The following is a 19177-nucleotide window of genomic DNA, read 5'->3' on the forward strand; positions in this document are numbered from 1 at the left end:
TAAGTTTTTCCCCAAGACTAAGAACATATCAAGAGAGTATGGTTGTTATGTTGGACTTGGTTGACTACCAAGTTCAAGTGTAAACATATCAAGAGAGTATGGTTGTTATCTTGGACTTGGTTGACTACCAAGTTCAAGTGCCTTGGGTCTAGCATATATGTCAAACTCAAAGCAATTGGACTTGGCAATCCACTAAGTCTAAGGTCACGTTGCTCTAGCATATACGTCACGTCCATGTTATTTTGAACTCGCTTGATTGTAAAGTACAAGTGATCTTAAGTCTAGTATGTTTGTCAGGCTTATATTACTTTGAACTTGGTGAATTGTCAAGTCTAAGTGCCTCGAACGTGACACTTTGTCAATTCCAAAGACCTTAGGTCTAGCATGTTTTCCTAACCCGTGTCACCTTTAACTTGGCTAACTGTCAAGTTGAAATGTCTTAGGTCTGGCACGCCTTGGATCTGGAATGTGTGTCAAGTCCAAATATCTTGGATATGATATGTGTGGCAAACTCCCATTAGCTTGGATTTGGTAAATTGACAAGTTCAAATGCCTTGAGTTTGATATGTTTGTCAAACTCACGTCACATTGGATTTGACTAACTATCAAGTCCAATGTCAGACTCAAGTTATCTTAGTATCAGGTTTAGTACATTGTCAAGCTATAAAACATTTGGGTTGGCTTATGTTAGACCCAGCGTTCCCATGATTTGGCATACTAGCATGCACAATCATGTCCAGGTCTAACTAGTATCCGACTAAGCATGTTTAGGGCTTGATATATTACCAAGCTCCTGCATGGTTGGACTTGGCACACTAACAAGTCACGGCTTGTATGTTCATTCTTTTAAACATATATAAGAAAAGAGGGTTATAAAGGGTTTTTAATCACATTAAAAATAGGTTCATCAGAAGTACATTTAAATTGCCATAAATTCTTCTATTTTACTTGTTTTTTTTTTTTGTTAATTTTCTTTACTTGTTCTTTTTTTTGGTTAATTTTTTTACCCTTTTAGATAATTAATTGTTTTTCCCTCACAATAAATGTAACTTCAACATTGTGTTGTTTGAAAAAATAATTTGTGCTTTAGCATCAATCCAAACCTATTTTTAAGATTGAGATAATAGTCTTGTGAGTCAATTTAACTAATGGTTAGATCTGGCGGTGAAGCTAGAGTTTATTTTTAAAATTTAAGATTGAGATAATAGTCCTGTGAGTCAATTTAACTAATGGTTAGATCTGGCGGTGAAGCTAGAGTTTATTTTTAAAATTTGTTTAGAAGTGTGGTTGTAGATGTTTTTTACTCGGAAATGTATTAAAATAATATTTTTTTTATTTTTTAAAAATTATTTTTAACATTAGCACATTATAATTATTTGAAAATAAAAAAAATATTAATTTAAAATAAATAAATAAATTTAATTTTTTAAAAAAACAAAAAATAAATTTCTCACATCATCTTCCTTGACCATGCAAGCAAGAGATGATTTCGACCCCAAAATATCTCTATCGTTGATTTAAAGCTAAGATAGTAAAGGTTATTTAATTTAATTTAAAATAGATCACTCGCAATATAGAAAAGAGAATACAATAACAGAACATGTAAGATACTAACAGGGGTAAATGCAAATTGCCGTGAATTCTTCCCATTTTACTTGTTAAATACAAGATGAAACAACTGGTTTTCCCCAAATTATGACGGATTCAAGATGCGTTTTGTAGGGATATAATTCATGATCATCTGTAGGAAACAAGCAAGGTCCACAACTTAAATGGAAGATGATGATTTTAATCCCTGGAAATATACATCAATAGAAGGTATATAATTTTACAAGAATAATAATATCAAAATCTTATGATATCCAATACATTGATGGTAGAAACAATTAAAAAACATATATCCAATGAATAACTGTATAGTCTATGCGAAACAAAAAACCTATAGTTTAGACGCCACCGAGTCCCCCACCGATTACACCCCCCTGATGTCTTCACTGCTTCCTCCGACTCCGTCTCTCCACCCTATTAGGTTCATGACTCCAAGACTCTCCCAGAAAAGTCTTAGCAGCATCCAAACTAGGGAAATAAGTGGGTTCAAGGAACAACTGAGTCAACGAGTCACAACTCTCTGAACTCACCAGAACCCCATTCCCTCTGGCCTCCAAACTCCCTATAGCAACAACTAGCACCTGTTGATACGCATAAAAGAACCTCTTTAGAGCACCCTCAATTGCCTGCAAAGCCTGAAGCAAATACACCTTCTGAAACTCCCTTTTTTCACTGTACAACCTCATGGCTGCTTCTTGTATCCTGGGCCCACCTTTTGGGTCCACTTCGACACCCAAAACTTCCGGCACCTTATGCTTCAGTTCCTTGCACGATTTCGTTATCTCCACCAGCTCCCTCGATCTAAAACAATACGGAGACTTTTCGTCTAATGATCGCATCTGTAACTGATTTTTAAGTCTCAAAAAATCATCTGGATCCATTAGTAGATGCAAGTCTTCAATTTCTGCTAGAAGTTTCCAGATTCTCTCGATTAAATAGCAGTCATTTGATGCTTTTGAAAATTCTTTGCTTCCAATTCTTTCTGTTACGCGCTGGATAATTTGTTTTGCCACATGTATCCATGACTCTAGGATTTGATGCGTGGTGTACACCGATTGGTTTTCCTGGTTCTTGATGTGGTCGTACGGACTCTTTTTGAGGGCGTGGATTTCGTTCGGCCTGCAAACATAGTCGTATTCCAGGGTTGGTTTTCCGTTCAGGTTTGGCTCGCCGAGTCCTAGTGTGTACGGGCACCGTCTCATCTCGCACTCGATGGAGTACAGGATTTTCTGTGCTACGTCTTCAGATGTCTGCCACGTGGCGAGCCTACGGAGCAGGCTTGCCTCGCTGGTTTTAGTGACCACCGTGGTTTGGCCCGGGACCTTCCATACCTCGGCGTAACTCCCATCTCTAACCAGAACACCTTTCGTTGAGCTCAAGTCCGCGATTGGAGCCGTGCCACGCGTTGTGCTATCTTCTGCCTCGTCTTCGATGATGGACGCGATTAACTCGATCTGAGAGGTGGTGAGTGACTCGATCCTCCGTGTCCATTCTCTCCGATTCGCGTACGGTCTTATGTCGGATAAAACCGTCGAAACGAAGCGGAAAGTGATTTCTAGAGCTTGTAAAGCTGGTTTTAGTATAGACTCTGTTTTCCAATTCGAGAACTCTTTTCGGTTCCATAGCTTTCGTAGCTCTGGGAGGCGGAGATAGTACTCGTAAGCTGAACAAACCGAGTCGGAAGCGGGAATCGGGTAGGTATTTGAGATGCCACGAAACTGTATAGCCGGGATGGAGACCTGGAGCTTGCTAGAGAGTCTGGGGGGTTTGTTCGGGGGATCGGAGGATACCATTTTTGCTTTCCAATCTAAATCTATCATTCTTTCTTGGGAGAAGGAAGTGGAAAATGGAAATTAAACGGAATAGGTTGTGTTTTTATTTTTTTCTTTCGAGTTTTGTTTGAGGGGGTGAGGTAGGGATCGATGAGGTTATATTTATAGGGAGGGGTGGGGATTTGGCCTGTTGAGGGGTAAAGGCGTGTGGGAGTTGAGAGAGATGTCGGGAGTTAGATTTCACTAAACAATTGATAGGGAGATGAAAAAAAAAGGGAGTTGAAGAAATTTGAAAGAGAAAGGACATGAAACTTATCCATTCGGACCTAACGTGGAAGGTGTATTCGGTGTGTTCTGGCATACAGAAGGAAACTGCGTGTCGTTGGATTATTCTAGTAGTGAACGGGGTAGGAGGGGAGTGGAACGGTTCCAATGTTGGACCTTCGTCTCTGCTCGTTCTTTCGTTCAATTAATGCGACTCTTATTTTTCTGCTGGCGTAGATTTCCACTCACGCGCTGTCGTTGATCGTAGGACTTGACTAATGGTGCTTTAAGTGTTATAATTAAGACCGTTAAATGGATAAATGTTCGTTTAGAACAATTATCCGCCACTCTTTAAATGCATTCCCTTCACACATGTCTAATGGGAAGGGTACGAGTTTTGAAGGATGTAGTAATTGTTTTACTAGGGACGTGTTTGGTTTTAAATTAAAAGGGGATAGGGTGTTGATGAAGTGTTAGTGTGTGCTCCGAAGTGTTTTTCTACAGTACCTCTTGGCCACAGATTTTAAAAATGATTTTTTAAGGTGTTTTTAATATTATTACATCAAGTGGGTTTTTAAAATTTTTTGAAAAAAAATCATCATTGGAAAACCCAAGAGAAAATTCTAGAATTTACATTAGTTGTTTTACTTCAAATTTATCATCTAGTTATTTTTATTATTGAATACATTTAAAAATAATATAAAAAAATTTATAACTATCATATTCATAATGTATATCCATGAACAATCAAGTGTCGACTAGTGTTAATATCTTTTGATTTCTCAAATAATTTATTTTTTTTGTGATTCCATAAAAATTGATATTGATTGAGATGTTCCATGATTTTTTTTCTAATTAATATATAAATTCATCACTCTTACTGTTTTTATTTATCTTAATTTTTATATGTTAATATTATTATTCAACTTCAAATAATAATTTTGAATTTTTATATTTTTTAAAATTTGTTTTGGCATCAATATATAGAAAATATAAAAAATTCATAAAAAATAATAACTTAAAACTAGAAAATAAAAACTCAAAAAAAAAACGATCAGAAACAAACAAACAAACACTGCCTCGATCAATAATCACGGTAGTGTCATTGTCGGTTTCCTAGGAATCAGTGGACTATAATTTTCCCGTGTTTTCAGGGGAAATACCTGCGCATGTGGCCCTTCGATTGATATCTTTCAGCCTCTCGTCACGTGGGAGGCATGGCAAATCGTCTAAAGTCTACAGCAGGACTAGGAAATTTCAAAGTTACCGCGGCTCCTCGATCGAATTAGCCAATTTGTCTTCCAGATCTTACGGCTCCGGACAAAAACACGACAACCTTCTTTTTGGTCCTTCGTTGTCATTCTAGACATTAACAATACTGAGCAATTTTTTTTTTCGGGAGAGACCTCTGTTTGTCAATTGAAGTTAGATGAAGCCATGTATTAGAATTAAAAAAAAATTATGGTATTTAAAGAATAATTAATATCATCTTATTAATTACTCTCTAAAACCATTTAAAAAAAGATAGACACTAAAAAAAAATCCACTAGAAATATTTATACTTATAATTTTTGTTCTAGCTGTATATATTTTTTTCTTTAAAATGAATTTAAAAGGTAGTTAATAAAATAATACTAATTACTCAATAAAAATATAAAACATCAAATTTTTTTCTTATAATATTTGGTATTTTGTATTTATTTAATGCCTGGATATACTTTTTATTTTTATATTTTAATTTAAGATGTAAATAAAGACATTAAAGGTAAAATAAATTAACCGAGCTATTCTAAATAGTCTTGATACAATTTTGTAATATGGACATAACTCTCTTATTTAAGCTTGAATTGAGATGATTCAAAATGATTTGGCATCCTAAGAAATATCTCTTATAATTTTCATGTTATGAGTTTTGAGATATGATAATTGTATTAAAGTTAAAATGTAGTATAAATTTATTGTTGTATCTATATTGTTAATATACTGAAACATTCTTTGATATGTAAATATATTAAGATGTGATTTATTTTTGAAAAATTTTAAATTTTATGCATGAAATTGAGTTGAATATATCACTTTTCTTGTTGTGCTATAAATTTATTCTATTTTTTTACAATTTCATTAATTATTAAGATTTGATGGTTGTTATTGGATGATAGTATTGAAAATGTTTTTAAGAGATTTTATAGGTTAAAAAAAAACATGCAAAAGAGAAAGGAAGAGATTATATCAAACTTCTCCTATCTCTCTCCCCTCTTATTTTTTTCTATATTTTATTTTTCTCGTTCAAGTTTTCATGATATTACTATATAGCTAACATCTTTTTGGTTAAAGAAAATATAAGCATTAAAATCAATAAGATTGCGGGTTATACTTTGGTTTCATTGTTAAATTTATACTCTAAGTAATGAATCTCTCTTAATATTTATTTTCTTGATTGTTTTGTTTAATTATTAAAAATTTTGTGAGTTTATTGTTTTTTATAATCTACTCTAGGTTAAATATTATATCTATAATTGTTTATCTCTCTATTACATAAAGAAATTAAGATTAATGATTTGTTGCATTGAAAATTAGTAGATATTAGAAAGAATATTTTTAAAAAATTAAATACAACTATTTTTGCTTGTGATGTTTGGCTTCATCAATCTCTTTTATTTTTAACATTGCTACTATATTAAATTTTTAGTACTTATCTTAAATTGTCTCATATTTTATGGTTAAATAGATAGGTTGTTTTCCAATTAACTGTAACTAAAAAAATAAAAAAAATTGTTTAAATAATGGATATTAGAAGTGTGAATTGATATATATCAATTGATTGTAAAAAATTCGATGATGGATATTAATTTAGATCAAGGTTTATTTATTTATTAATATTTTAATTTGAATTGTTTTTTAATTTTTTTATAAATATTTTTGTTATATTCAAACCTCCTATTTATTTTTTGGTCCATGTATCGCTGTGCTACATTCTTTTGATGATGAAAATGATACTTACTTTTCGACTATATATATTTTTAAAAATCTAGATTTTTTTTTTGATTGCCTACATCACCGTATCGTTCTCTGTATTATCATCTAGCTTAGAATTCAATCTTTACCATCCGTGTATGCTTATCCAAATCATGACGCAATCATGCAAGACCCCTGTACCGCAAGCTGACGATAAAGTAAATATGCCCTCCTCAGGCATTGTTTATTCATTTTTTTGTATAAAAGGGCAATCAAAGGAATCCCATCCAGCTAAAAATCTCGATATCCAGCGAAGCAAAAATAGAAAAAAGAAAGAAAGCTTAAAAGTAAAATTAGGATTCTTAAAAATATAATATAATTATAAATACTCGCACATATGTAGTTACAATGAAAAAATTTAGGGAGAATTGAGAAAAATATCATATTGGTCCCGTAAAAATCAATAAGAATTATCTCCTTCATTAACAAAATATTAATTCTTAAGATCTTATCTCTCCTTTCTATTTTTTTCTATCTTTGTTGTCCATTTTAAATGTTTAACAGTTACAGTATGAGTGCTGTGAAATTTTTATAATATAAAATACATTGGGATGTTGATGAAAATAAGATTAAATTGTATAAATTATTAGTACAGTTGCTTTTATCAACTTTTTTTGGGATATGTATGGACATTTTAAAGATATTTTGTAGAACCTTCAAAATCTATCAAAGAAGGGAAAATCAGCTGTCCGTGGTTATTGTTTGTGCAGATGATACGCACTCATTTGATTAGTGTTTGACAGGTATCTTGTTTTAGGTCGCCGTGCACTTCTGGCCTTGGAAAGTCTAAAGACATAGCGACCTTTTTTATTTAATTTTAATTAGTTTTCGATCGCTCCTCGGAACATGCATAATTAGATCCAGTCACCGTGTTTACCGCCTTGAAAAAACGCTGCCGCATGGTACCAGTCAGTACACATGTCGAACGCTCATTGCTAGTCTAAAACAGACTCGGCGTGGTGGCTTCCAGCTAGGCACCGCTTTTTGATTGCCACGCCACGCGGGGGAGCACAAGGGTGTGATGGCATGGCAATCACGTGCGCCACCCACCGTTATCTACTGCCCACCTGTCGGATTTATGTGGACAAATCAGGTCACATTAGCGGTGCCGAAAAGGCAGTTGGATTTCCGACACGTGGCTTTTGCAGTTGGAGCTGTGAAGGATTTGATTGACTTCCACGTCTAGCAAGAGAAGTATGACGTTTATGGGCTTCGGAATCTGAAATTTCGGAGAGAAGGAAATTTGGTGAGCAAAAGAGAGAATATTTATTTAATATTATTTTTGATTAAGAGTATGGTTTCTTTGACTCTGATGGGAGTCAATGGCGAGCTAGCACCCAGGTTTCCTAGCAAGGAAGCATGTTTTGGGTCCTATAATGGGGCATTAGCGTCGTAGCTCGATTTATCATTTATCTAGTAGCTTCTCCACTCCACCCTTTTTTAATTTTTATTTAACTTTTCACCGTTCCTTTTCTCTTATCCAAATGACAGTCGAGGAAAGGCATAAGATGAGTGACCAGTTTCGTCCACAATATGGAGATTTCGAGCATCAAAGAATAATTTCATATCACTTACAAAGCAGCCGCGCGTTCAGATGGCAAGTCAGATATCGTTGGTTATTGGGTGGGTTTTATTTTTTAAAATATTTTTAATTTAAAATATATTAAAATAATATATGTTTTTATTTTTTATATTAATATATTATAATGATTTAAAAATATATAAAAAGTAAATTTGAAGTAAATAAAAAAAATAAGTTTTTTTTTCAAAAACACTTTCCAAATGCAGAATTAAATGGAATTTGAATCTACATGATTAAATTGGTTTTTAGCCCTTTTGCTTGGATCAAGCAATTACTCCAACTCCATCAAAAACGAAAAAAAAAAACAGAAGAAGAATATTACTTGAATACGTTAGTCCCAATTAAGTGAATGAAAAATGGAAAAACAGTGCGTGTATGTGGCCAGGCAATCCCACCACAGTGCAGCTCACAATTATCTAAACTTATCTAACAGTTATCCCTCGAGCACCCTAATCTGGTTTCATAATTAATTGATTAGCGTTTGATGTGGCGATCTTAATTTTGTCCAGTTCCCGGCATATATAAATAAGAAATGAAACATCTAACATTTTATTTTTATTTTTTGTAATGATCGATTCGAGTCACATGACTGTTTTGATTAGCTCGAAGAAGTGGTAATCTGAAACTAAAACTTGTTTGGATTAAATACAGAATAAATGAAAAACATCTAACATTCATGTCAGGAGGAAACACTATCTCTGTTATATATATTCCAGTCATCAAAAAAAAAATAACAGGTATGTTTTCCCTGCTTCTCAAGTTATTTTTTTTTGTGTAAATTCTCTTAGAAAATAGTATAAATCATATCTTATAATTTCATTTAATAATTTAAATTTTTAAATAAAATAATTTTTTAATATAATACTGGAATTTTGATAATTAAGTGATCACGAGTTTAAATTTTATTATTTTTATTTATTTAATAAAAATTTAAATATAAAAAAATATTTAACTAATATAAATATTTGACAGATTCTATACTTCTATACTTGCCTGATCGTAATTTCAAATTATCCACGGTATTTTCGATGACCGTTCCCAGCTTCATGACTCTTCGAACCATCCTTATCTAATCAATCCATCTTATAAATTTCCTCACAGCCAAATTAAGAGAAAGATTTCTAAAACAAGACAGGAGAGATAAAAAAGGTTTCATCATTATCGGTCTTTGCAAATTAATTACTCTTTTTTTTATTATTTATAAATTAATCATCGTACACAGCAAAAGCGTCTTCGAAAAACAAATAAAATAAAAAAGGAAACCCTGCCTCCTTGTTGACCTTAAATGATCTGATGGCCGTGCTGTGGATAGACACTACATTCGATTTGATGCGACCATTTGCCTCCTTACTGCAAAAGTCGTAAATTACTTCGAAGAATATATAAGCTCCCATGGGAAACAAGATTTCGAGATAGGATGAGGTCATGTCGAGCTACGCTTATCACCTCAATTATACAGGATCATGGATATCGATTGTGTGAACTTTATTTTCTTAATTTGCAAGGCCACGTATATAAAATTAATTGATATCATTTTTCTCTCCTTCAATACTTGAAGCCTTAATTCCTATCTGTAAGGATTTTTTTGCACTGATAATATGTTGTTTCATATTTTGAACTAAAAATTTTCATCATCACATGAACGATGAGATTAATTGAAATGATAGCGATATCGAATATCAAGCTATTAATTGAGTGCCTGTTTCATATATGAAATAGAAAGCTTTTTAAAAGTATTTTTAAATCGAAAATACAACAAAAAATATTTTTTATTTTTAAAATAAACATATCAAAACCATTAAAAAAATACTATAAAACATCAATTTAATATTTTTTAAATAAAAAATTAATTTGAAAAGTAAAAGCTAACACTGTATCATATGGGAACTAAGATGATTGCATTAATAAGGTTGGCAAAAAACCCAAGTGAGATCAGGTTTTCTTTCTAAGGGTAATGGATAAATTAGAAGGTTGAGAAGATAGAACTTAGTTAGCATGAAAACTTGCAAAACACGTTTCTCGTTAAGATCAGACGCCCCTCCAATGTTTAAGTTAGCTCAAGCATGAGAGGAATGGAGCTTTAGAGGTTGTATTCCGTGTGTTTGCATAATAAAGCTTAAAGACGAGGAAGATGTGTCTCTCTCTCATAGAAGATCCCTTATTACGGGGTTCGATGATATTTATATAGCCATGTAAATGTGTTAATGTAAGGGTATAGGATTAATGTATTCGTCATATACAGTTTTGAAATGCTTAGAGACAAGGACTAAGAGTGACAACAGGTCGGTGCAAAAGCTGTCTTAGTTTTGAGTTTTATGAATTGTGTATTGTTGATGACAGTAATAAGACCAATCCTTAGGATGACACATTGCCCAGATGTGTGATTTTATTTACTGCATGTACTATTTGTCTCCGTAGTTGGTGGCAATAGACAATGCTTGATCTAAGGATAGTGTGCCCGGGATAATAGCTGGCTTAGGCTGTAGCAATTGAATATAGGTGCGTCCGAGTGTAAGAGTTTGGATTCAAAAGGTATAAGCCATGTCCCGAGAGGGGACGCTTGCCCTTCTGTTAAGGAGGGATGTAAGGTCAGTCCAAAGAATGCGTGTTCAATCTGTAGAGGGGGGTTGTAAGGTTTGTTTGGGAGGGATGCGTGGGACACAGTAAGTTTGAAAGAATGCAAGGTTAGTCTTGGGGGACGTACAATAAGTTTACCGAGGAAGGATTGTTCAAGAAAATACATGATCGGTTTATTAGAATGAATACAAGGTTAGTTCAGGAGCATGCATGACTAATCCACCAAGAAGAGAATTAAGATTACTTCGATGATCGGTTTATTAAGAATGAATAGAAGGTTAGTTCAGGAGCATGCATGACTAATCCACCAAGAAGAAAATTAAGATTACTTCGAGAAGATATCCACGTTAATAAAAAAAAAGAGATTAGTTTGAGAAGATACATGACAGGTTCGAGAGTATTGATGATTTATTGAATCCTGTAAACATCCCGGGTCTAATTTAATTTAATAGATTATATAAAGAAACTCAAATTTCATTCCTCTTGAACAGTTGATGACCCCTACATATGGAATGTAAGCATGGATTGAGTTGCCGGTGGGGATCCACCATTAAGCATTAAACATTTTTTTTAACGAGCACCGTGTTGACAAATAACCGAGGTATACCTTGCTGTAGATCCTTTTTGGTGCAGTCAACCAAAATCTGCAATCTCCATCGGTCTAAGAAAAAAAAAACACTTGTTGTCCGAATCAATCGTAGCAGCCCAATAGGCCAAGATACTGATCTCGAAGTTAGGTAAACATGTAGCCCGAATCCACTTCAAATGTTGAAGTTTTGACATCAAAATTTGAAAGAGATGGAGAATCCCCTCAGAGTCAGAGAAGGCTCCTCGTCTGACCCCACTAAAATTTATTGGTAAACCCCCTTATAAAATAGAGGACGTAGGTTACAAAATTTCAATAATCTTTTTCAAAGTTTTTGTTTTAGAAATTTATTAAGATAATAATTTTTAAATTTTTTTATTTTTTATATCAGTAATTTAAAATAATCTAAAATTATATAAAAAAAATTTAAGAAAAAAAATTTAATTATTTTTAAAAACATAACTATATCACAAAAACAAAAATAAATAGCCTTGAAGTAATCTATATGAAATGATGTAAACCAAACAAGACACAATCATTTACACCCCAGCTATACTCCTTTAAACAACGAAATCCATGGAAATCGATTTGGTTAGGTTTGCAATTTGGTTTTTAGCCATTAGCATTGCCATGGTCCAACTCCAAGATGACGATAAATGGACTGATCGACAGATACTGACATTTCTTTAACAACCATTAGAGAAATAATGAGTTCCATGGGCACACTAAAATCTCAACCACCGACTACACGTTCCGATGGGCACCATCAAGAGCTAACTTGGGTCTTCCTGGATCGAAATCATATCCTGTACGCACTTTCAATGATATAGAAATCCTTTCCAGGTCAATTTAAAAGTCTGGGATCATCACTATCTCTGAAGCATTTTCGCTAGCTTTCCTTTCAGACAAAAAAAAGGTAGGAGTACCACTACTTATAATGAAATGAATCAATGAGCTGTCAATTGCTTCTTTATCGGTAGGTTTAAAAATATAGCCAGGGAGGAAAGAAACACAACAGTTGAGGATTCGAGTTGATAGGGTTGATAATCACAAATAGTTGTTAAACACGCTCCTGTGTAAAAAATTATGCTTGTAAATATAAAATAATAGTCGCGATATTGATAATGATGTCCTTGTCTTAGGATGCCGTGATTATACTATAAGTTAAGCTTGTGAAGAAATTTTCATACCTCTAATATCCCTCTCTTTAAGGGCACTAATTATAACCAAGTAATCGTTTTGCCATCAACAATATCTTAAATGAGATTTTTTGTCTAGCAATACCAAACAAGATGTTAGTAACATGTCTGCTATGAAAACATGGCCTAAAAGAACAAAACTGGTAAAAAGTAGTTTGAAAATAACTAAAGCAAGTCAGGTGTTGAAAATGAAAACTAGTAGAGGCATTGCCGGGTCATGAAATTGGCTCAAGGCCCAATAATAATTGGAAGCATGGCTGGAGAACACCGCGCCTTAAAATCAATAATAGTTTGATGGGGAAGTACTAGATGACAACAATGATGAAGCGCATCGGTAGATAAAACTCATTTTAACACTATCGTAAATTTCGTGTAAGGAAAAGTGACTAGATAATAAGAAAAGGTAAGGAATGAGACTGTTTATTTTATAAAATAATTTTTTTTTTTAGAAAAAAATATTTTTTTATTTATCATTCTTAAATAAACACGTAATATTCTATTCAACTCTTAATTAGAATTAATTTGGAAAAACAACTAATTTAATTTTACATGGAGTGAAAATACTATTATACTACTAATATTATCACACATCATTGTTACCCATAAATATCATTATTGCTGTAATCTTCATTTTAACCCAATCAACCACTATTTTATTATTATTTCATAGTAAAACTTTTTCTACCATACTATCTTAATCACTATTACATTATTATTACCCACCATAATCTTATTTTATTATAAATTTTTAACGCTATTATTATTGTCATCATAATAATCATTGTCACATCATCATCATCAATAATACTACCACATCATCATCATCAATAATACTATTTATTATTAAAATTATTATTATTTTTTATAAATATCATCATTGTTATTATTATAATAATTAACATTCTATCAGAAATACCACAATCATAATCATCATTAATAATATAATTATTAATATCATTATTATTATTATAAATATTACAATTTTACTCATTTTATTACCATCATACAAGAATCATAAATGAAAAGTTATTTATTTTATAGTTCATAATGTTTTTTTTTGCAAAGATTATAATTTTTTTTTCAAAATAAACATGGTTTTAAAATTGAGATCCTTTCATATTCTTCTAGAAACATGACGGTCATGTTTGTTATATCAAATTATTAAATTCAAATTGAATAGACTTTATATAGTGCATAATACAAATATAATGTTTAAAGTCCTTATTAATTATCATGTGTTATTTCTTTGAATCGACCTCGATCATTGAATTCAAAATAAATTAGGTGGAGAATATGACCCCACCTGCTTTCTAGACACAAAAAGCACAATATCTAAAATTGTATTTTTATTATTTAGAGACTAGAAAATTCCCATAAGAACAGGGAAATAGATAAATTATATTTTTATTACAAATTCATTGATGGATACCTTGAATTTCTCCAACAAACCCCAAGAGTTTATCTTCCTGAATTTCTGATTGATACACGTGATACGGACTACGGAGAGTTAACATTATGAAAGACAGAGACTACAGTTGTTACGAAGAAAATGACAAATGAAATATTTACCTTGACAGATTAAATTTTCATGGGTCATGCTTCGAAGAATTTTCTCCGCTTCAAACCAAACCATAATTACGGAAGCAGCTTCCATTGCAGCAAATTGAAAAATCTCTCATTTTTGGTCAAAAAATATTGGAACGTCGCAATTTGCAGGTGGTGAAGCGCTTTAAGGAGGAGCACCGCTGCATCAGGAATGGAAAGAAACCCCCCACGATTTGGATCAATGGCGGAACCTTCATAATGTGCAAGCCTAATCCAAGTCTCAATCAAGTACGGAAGCTACAGCACCTGATACCTGACTAGGGGTGGTTTTTCGGTTTGAGTTTTTGTAAAAAACAATGGAACAGTATCTTTGCGTTTTTACCTAATTACCACCGTCAAAAACCGGTCTCGAATTCGAAACTTTGTGAATGGCACTGGTACCTAATCCAAGGCTATCATCAGGTTTGCTCTATCATGGATGATCTGTAAACCGTAGTAGCTTTTTTACAGAAACTCAAACCGGAAAAACGTGGCCGAACGAGAAGAACCTTTACCGAGGGGATCGGTAAAAGCCCGTGGCTCTAATAAAATTAAACAGCGAAGACGAAAACAGTTATTTCGATTTTAATCTCATTTTTTCATGGCAAGGGATTCCAGTCGACGACAATTTTGGTCTTCATTAACGTTTGCTCCCTTCATGGAAATCTTTAAGTGCAAAACATTTGCTATGAAGCATAGCAATAATTTCAAAGATCGAATTTATTAGAAAACATGTTTATTTTAAGGCAAGTGAAGAAATACTATTACACCTTGCCATGTCTCTGTCCACAAGTAGGGAACATGTTTTCCTTACGTCGACCAGCTAAGCATGAGGGTAGCTTTCACTTAATTGCAAATCAACTTCTTTAAAGTGCAGTCAACGAAAAAATAAACAAAATTCAAAAGATTTAAATAAGAATCACAGGAAAACAACATCCTACCACGCTTTCATGACTTGCTCAGTAATTTAATAACAAATTGTCTGAAAAAACTAGGACGACAGAACAGGAAAATAGGAAAAACTAAGTGATATTAGCCACAGCATGGTAAATTCCTAGACAAAAACCAAAATAAAACCTAGTCAAAAAGGCTGAAACCCATGTCATCATCGGACTCTTCCGCTGGCTCTTCCTTCTTCTCCTCTTCCTTGGCAGCAGCTGGGGCACCACCAGGAGCAGCAGCAGCTGCAGCAGGAACTGCTGCGACAGCAAACTTGCTAGGATCCTGCAATCAAACAAGAACGTTTGCACAGTTTACAGCAACAGGTAACATAACTGCAATTGAAGTCTGAACATGGAATATAGTCCAGTTAATGAATAAATAAATAATAAACCTTCAGGAACTCTTTCACTTCCTCTGCTTGAGGATAAGAATATTCAGTTGCAACAGCAACTGCAAGAATATTCTTGTAGGCATTGATGAACATGTGTGGTGCAGCAGCAAGGGTTGGGTATGAGATGGCCAGTGACAAGGAGGTGATCATAGCGATACCAGTAGCAAACTTCTCAACAAGGTCATCCTCTGTCAGGTCAAGCACCGTGGGGCTGAAGACAGAGCCATTATCATAAACAGACAAGACAATCAGACCATAAGAAAATGGCCTAATGCCAAGCTTTGCCAGTAGAGCAGCCTCAGAAGAGCCAACCTTGTCACCCTTCTTGATCAGCTCGACTGGGGTGATAATTTCGACTGTACCCTTGTTAATCTTGGTTGGAATATTGAGCACCTGTAGAAAAGAATAAAGCAGCTATAAGAGTTAAGAGAAAAACAGCATGCACCAAGCATGCTACAGAAATGTATCACAAAAACACCCCCAAAATCTACAAGCACAAACAATTATCATCATGAGATTTAGGTGACAGACCTGGAAGAAAGAGGTCTGGGATGGATCAAGCCCTGTGTTGCCAGGAGGTACGACAACATCAATTGGGGCAACCAGACCAACACGAGCAGGAGCTCCAACCTGTTTTAACAAATCAAAGAAATGCATTTGAAAAATTAGTGACATACAACTTATAAAAAATATCCTCAATCACCAGAAAAAAAACATGACTGTCTGTTTTCTAGCAGTATAAATGGAATTCATGAGCAAATTTTGTTTAGCGTCTCTATTAGCAACAAACATGCATTCGTTATAATTTCAATCAAAGCTAGAAATCCCAAATATACATTTGCTCACCACCATTTGGTAATATCACCTAGGACGATTCAACACAGACATGATATTAAAGTTTTTTCGTTTCCAGAGACATTGTCAAAATTCTTTAAATTGCCATTAAATCCTCATTTTGTGTAAATCTCACAAACCAGAAATGCCAACTGTTAATGTGTTGGTCTTAACAGACATGCAACGACAACCTACAAATTATTAATAGTTCCAAACAACCAAAAACAGCTTAACAAGACTTTTTTTTTTGTTACCGAGACTGGTGAGATTAAAAAAATGAAGGGAATTCAATCATACAGTATAACACCACAATGATAATGTGAAGCAATAAAAAGGAATTGGAATTAGCTTACAGCACCTTATACTTCGCAACCTCCTCGCTCACTTCCTTGAGATCACCTTTAGTGAAAATCAACCCGACATTACCCTATTCAAACAAAACAGTAAATTAAGCATTAGTTAAAACAAAAATGACCAACTTAAGCACAATAAGAAAAGAAATAAAAGGAACGAGATAATCTATATTGTTGTATACCTGAAGGAGAGGGATAAGGTTGAGGAAAGTTTTGTTTCCAGTTTTCTCAGAATGGATCCGAACAGACCTCTTCATCATGGTATTCTTTCCCATGAGCACCACAGAGTCACCTCTAAGACCCCTCCTGATATTTTGCAGCTGGTTAGACCCAACATTATCAGCTGCTGCAATCAAGATCTGGCTGTACTCATCCAGCAATTGGCACAGCTTAGCGTCGTAAGCGATTTTCTTATCAGCCTTTGATAGTTTGTTCACCATTTTTTACTAGTTTAGTTTCTAAAACTAAAAGGAAGGTAAAGATTAAAGCAAAACTGAGGGCCAAGACACAACGATAGTGTTCTGTCAAGGCGGACAGCAAATGCGTGGCTGTCTCTTTAACCTCGGAGGTAGACGGTTAGGAGTGTAGAGGGAGAGAAGGAAAAACCCTAACACATGTGGGGTTTTGTGCGAGATGGTATTGTGTTTTTATTCTGGGTTTCATAGGGAGACCTAGATCGGACGGTTGGTGTATTCTTTCAGATTGGAATCTAATGGCTGTGACTTTTTCTCACTCTTTGGGCTTGCTTGGTTCCGTGGGCTCTGGATTCTAGTTACTGGACCAGCCTTCTAGTGAGAATCAGATCAGACGGTTGATATTTGTTCTTTACAACGAAATCTGATAGCTGGTGTTTTTACGCATTTGTTGGGCTTTCTTGGTGCCTGGATATTTGTTATTTTGAGTTCTTTTTATTTTATGATTTTGTATGCCATGTTTGGCAGAGTTGTCTTTATTTTTTCGGAAGTTATTGATAATCGATGTTACGTTTCATTTCAAAATTGTTATTATGATATGTAAAATAAATTTTAAATTGCTTAAAGATATTTGATTTTGACAAATTCATTATTCTAAGCTGGGTCTGTTTTAGGTTGGGATTTTTATTGAAAAACTATTCATTTGTAGGGATAACGACTCCTCTAATGTTTAAGTTAATAAATATAGATTAAATGTGTAATTATACAGTTAATCCATGAGGTTTAAACTTTATCTGGGGGGATAAAACGTGTCAGTGGTAGAGAAATTGGTGTTGAATATTAATTGTTGAGTTGGTATCAATCAGCTAGCGTGGTAACTCGTTGGCTGCCGTACAAGGCACCGTTAATAAAGATGGTGGCTAGCTGTTACAAGCCCGTGTAACAATTGGCGTAAGAATACAGTATTGTCCCTGCATAGATATAAAAGGTTGTGCGTTCCAAAAATCGTGTGCGAGCTGTGTGCCGGGGCGAAGCTACGTGTGGGTAACTCTTTTTTAGTTTTTATCTTTTTGTTATTTTTTTTATTGTCAATTTCTTTGCATCTTCTTTCAGGGTTAGTTTCTTTTTTTTTTCTTTCTTATTGATTGATTTGTATTGACTGAATATAAATCATACTCATTTTTTAAAATTTAAGGATTAGAATGATTATTGAATTTTTAGTGTCAAATTCTTTTTCAATTCTCTTAACAAATTTAGTTGGGGTTATTTTATTTTTATTTTTATTTTCAAGAAAGTTTGAGAATTTTAGACCTAAGTTTTAACAGGTAGCTAATAAAAATCAATTTTTTACGGTACATAGTTTTATTTAAGAGACTAAGTAATTTGCCAAATAAAGATTGTATAAATGACTTATTATTTTTTAGACGCAAACATATAGTGTTTTAATAGGTTAGTTAACAATTCTAAGATTACTTAATCACTTGTCATTTTATTAGTTATTAGTTAGGGACAGGAATAAGTAATTTTCAAGTTTATAAATAGAAATCAATAACTTGGATCTTAATAAAAATATTAACCTCTAGTTTTTACAGTTACCACTATCAAATTTTTATAAAATAAAAAGTTTTTTCAATCATACATGATATCAAGTATAAATTATAAAATAGGAAGTAAGATAAATGGATAAATAATAGTTTGATTATGTATTTCAAAATTTTTTTTTTGATGAAATTGATAATAAAGTTATTATAAAACGATTTTAAAATATAAAAATTTGAAAAGAATAATTATAATATAAATTTTTTATTTTAAAAATATTATTTAAATAATTATATTTAATATAAATTATCACATATATTTCAAGTTAATTTATCTGTATAAATCATGTCTATATAATATAAAATATTTATTAATAATTAATATGTCTCTTCATTTAAAAAATCCAGGCTCCAGCAGCACCGGCTGTGTGCTGCATCAAGAATTTGTCATTTAAGAATTTCCATGAAGAATTTTCTTCTCTCTACACTTGCGTGAGATAGAAAAGAAATACAATGATT

General features: G+C 33.2%; 2 protein-coding genes across 2 annotated transcripts; both read right to left on the reverse strand.

Moving 5' to 3' along the window:
- Positions 1-1768: 1768 nt before the first annotated feature.
- LOC105138135 (nematode resistance protein-like HSPRO2) lies at positions 1769-3595 on the reverse strand. The gene has a single exon (XM_011044182.1). It carries the CDS (start codon positions 3426-3428, stop codon positions 1992-1994), a length of 1437 nt encoding a protein of 478 aa, XP_011042484.1. The 5' UTR covers positions 3429-3595; the 3' UTR covers positions 1769-1991.
- Positions 3596-15076: 11481 nt separating this feature from the next.
- On the reverse strand, positions 15077-17338 carry LOC105138217 (60S acidic ribosomal protein P0-like). Its single transcript, XM_011044295.1, has 5 exons — positions 16890-17338; positions 16713-16781; positions 16052-16150; positions 15521-15913; positions 15077-15411 (listed from the first exon to the last, which is right to left on the reverse strand). Exons 1-5 carry the CDS (start codon positions 17145-17147, stop codon positions 15265-15267), a joined length of 966 nt encoding a protein of 321 aa, XP_011042597.1. The 5' UTR covers positions 17148-17338; the 3' UTR covers positions 15077-15264.
- Positions 17339-19177: the final 1839 nt, after the last annotated feature.

Source organism: Populus euphratica, unplaced genomic scaffold, assembly GCF_000495115.2.
Source record: "Populus euphratica unplaced genomic scaffold, PopEup_1.0 scaffold1.1, whole genome shotgun sequence".
Taxonomy (NCBI): domain Eukaryota; kingdom Viridiplantae; phylum Streptophyta; class Magnoliopsida; order Malpighiales; family Salicaceae; genus Populus; species Populus euphratica.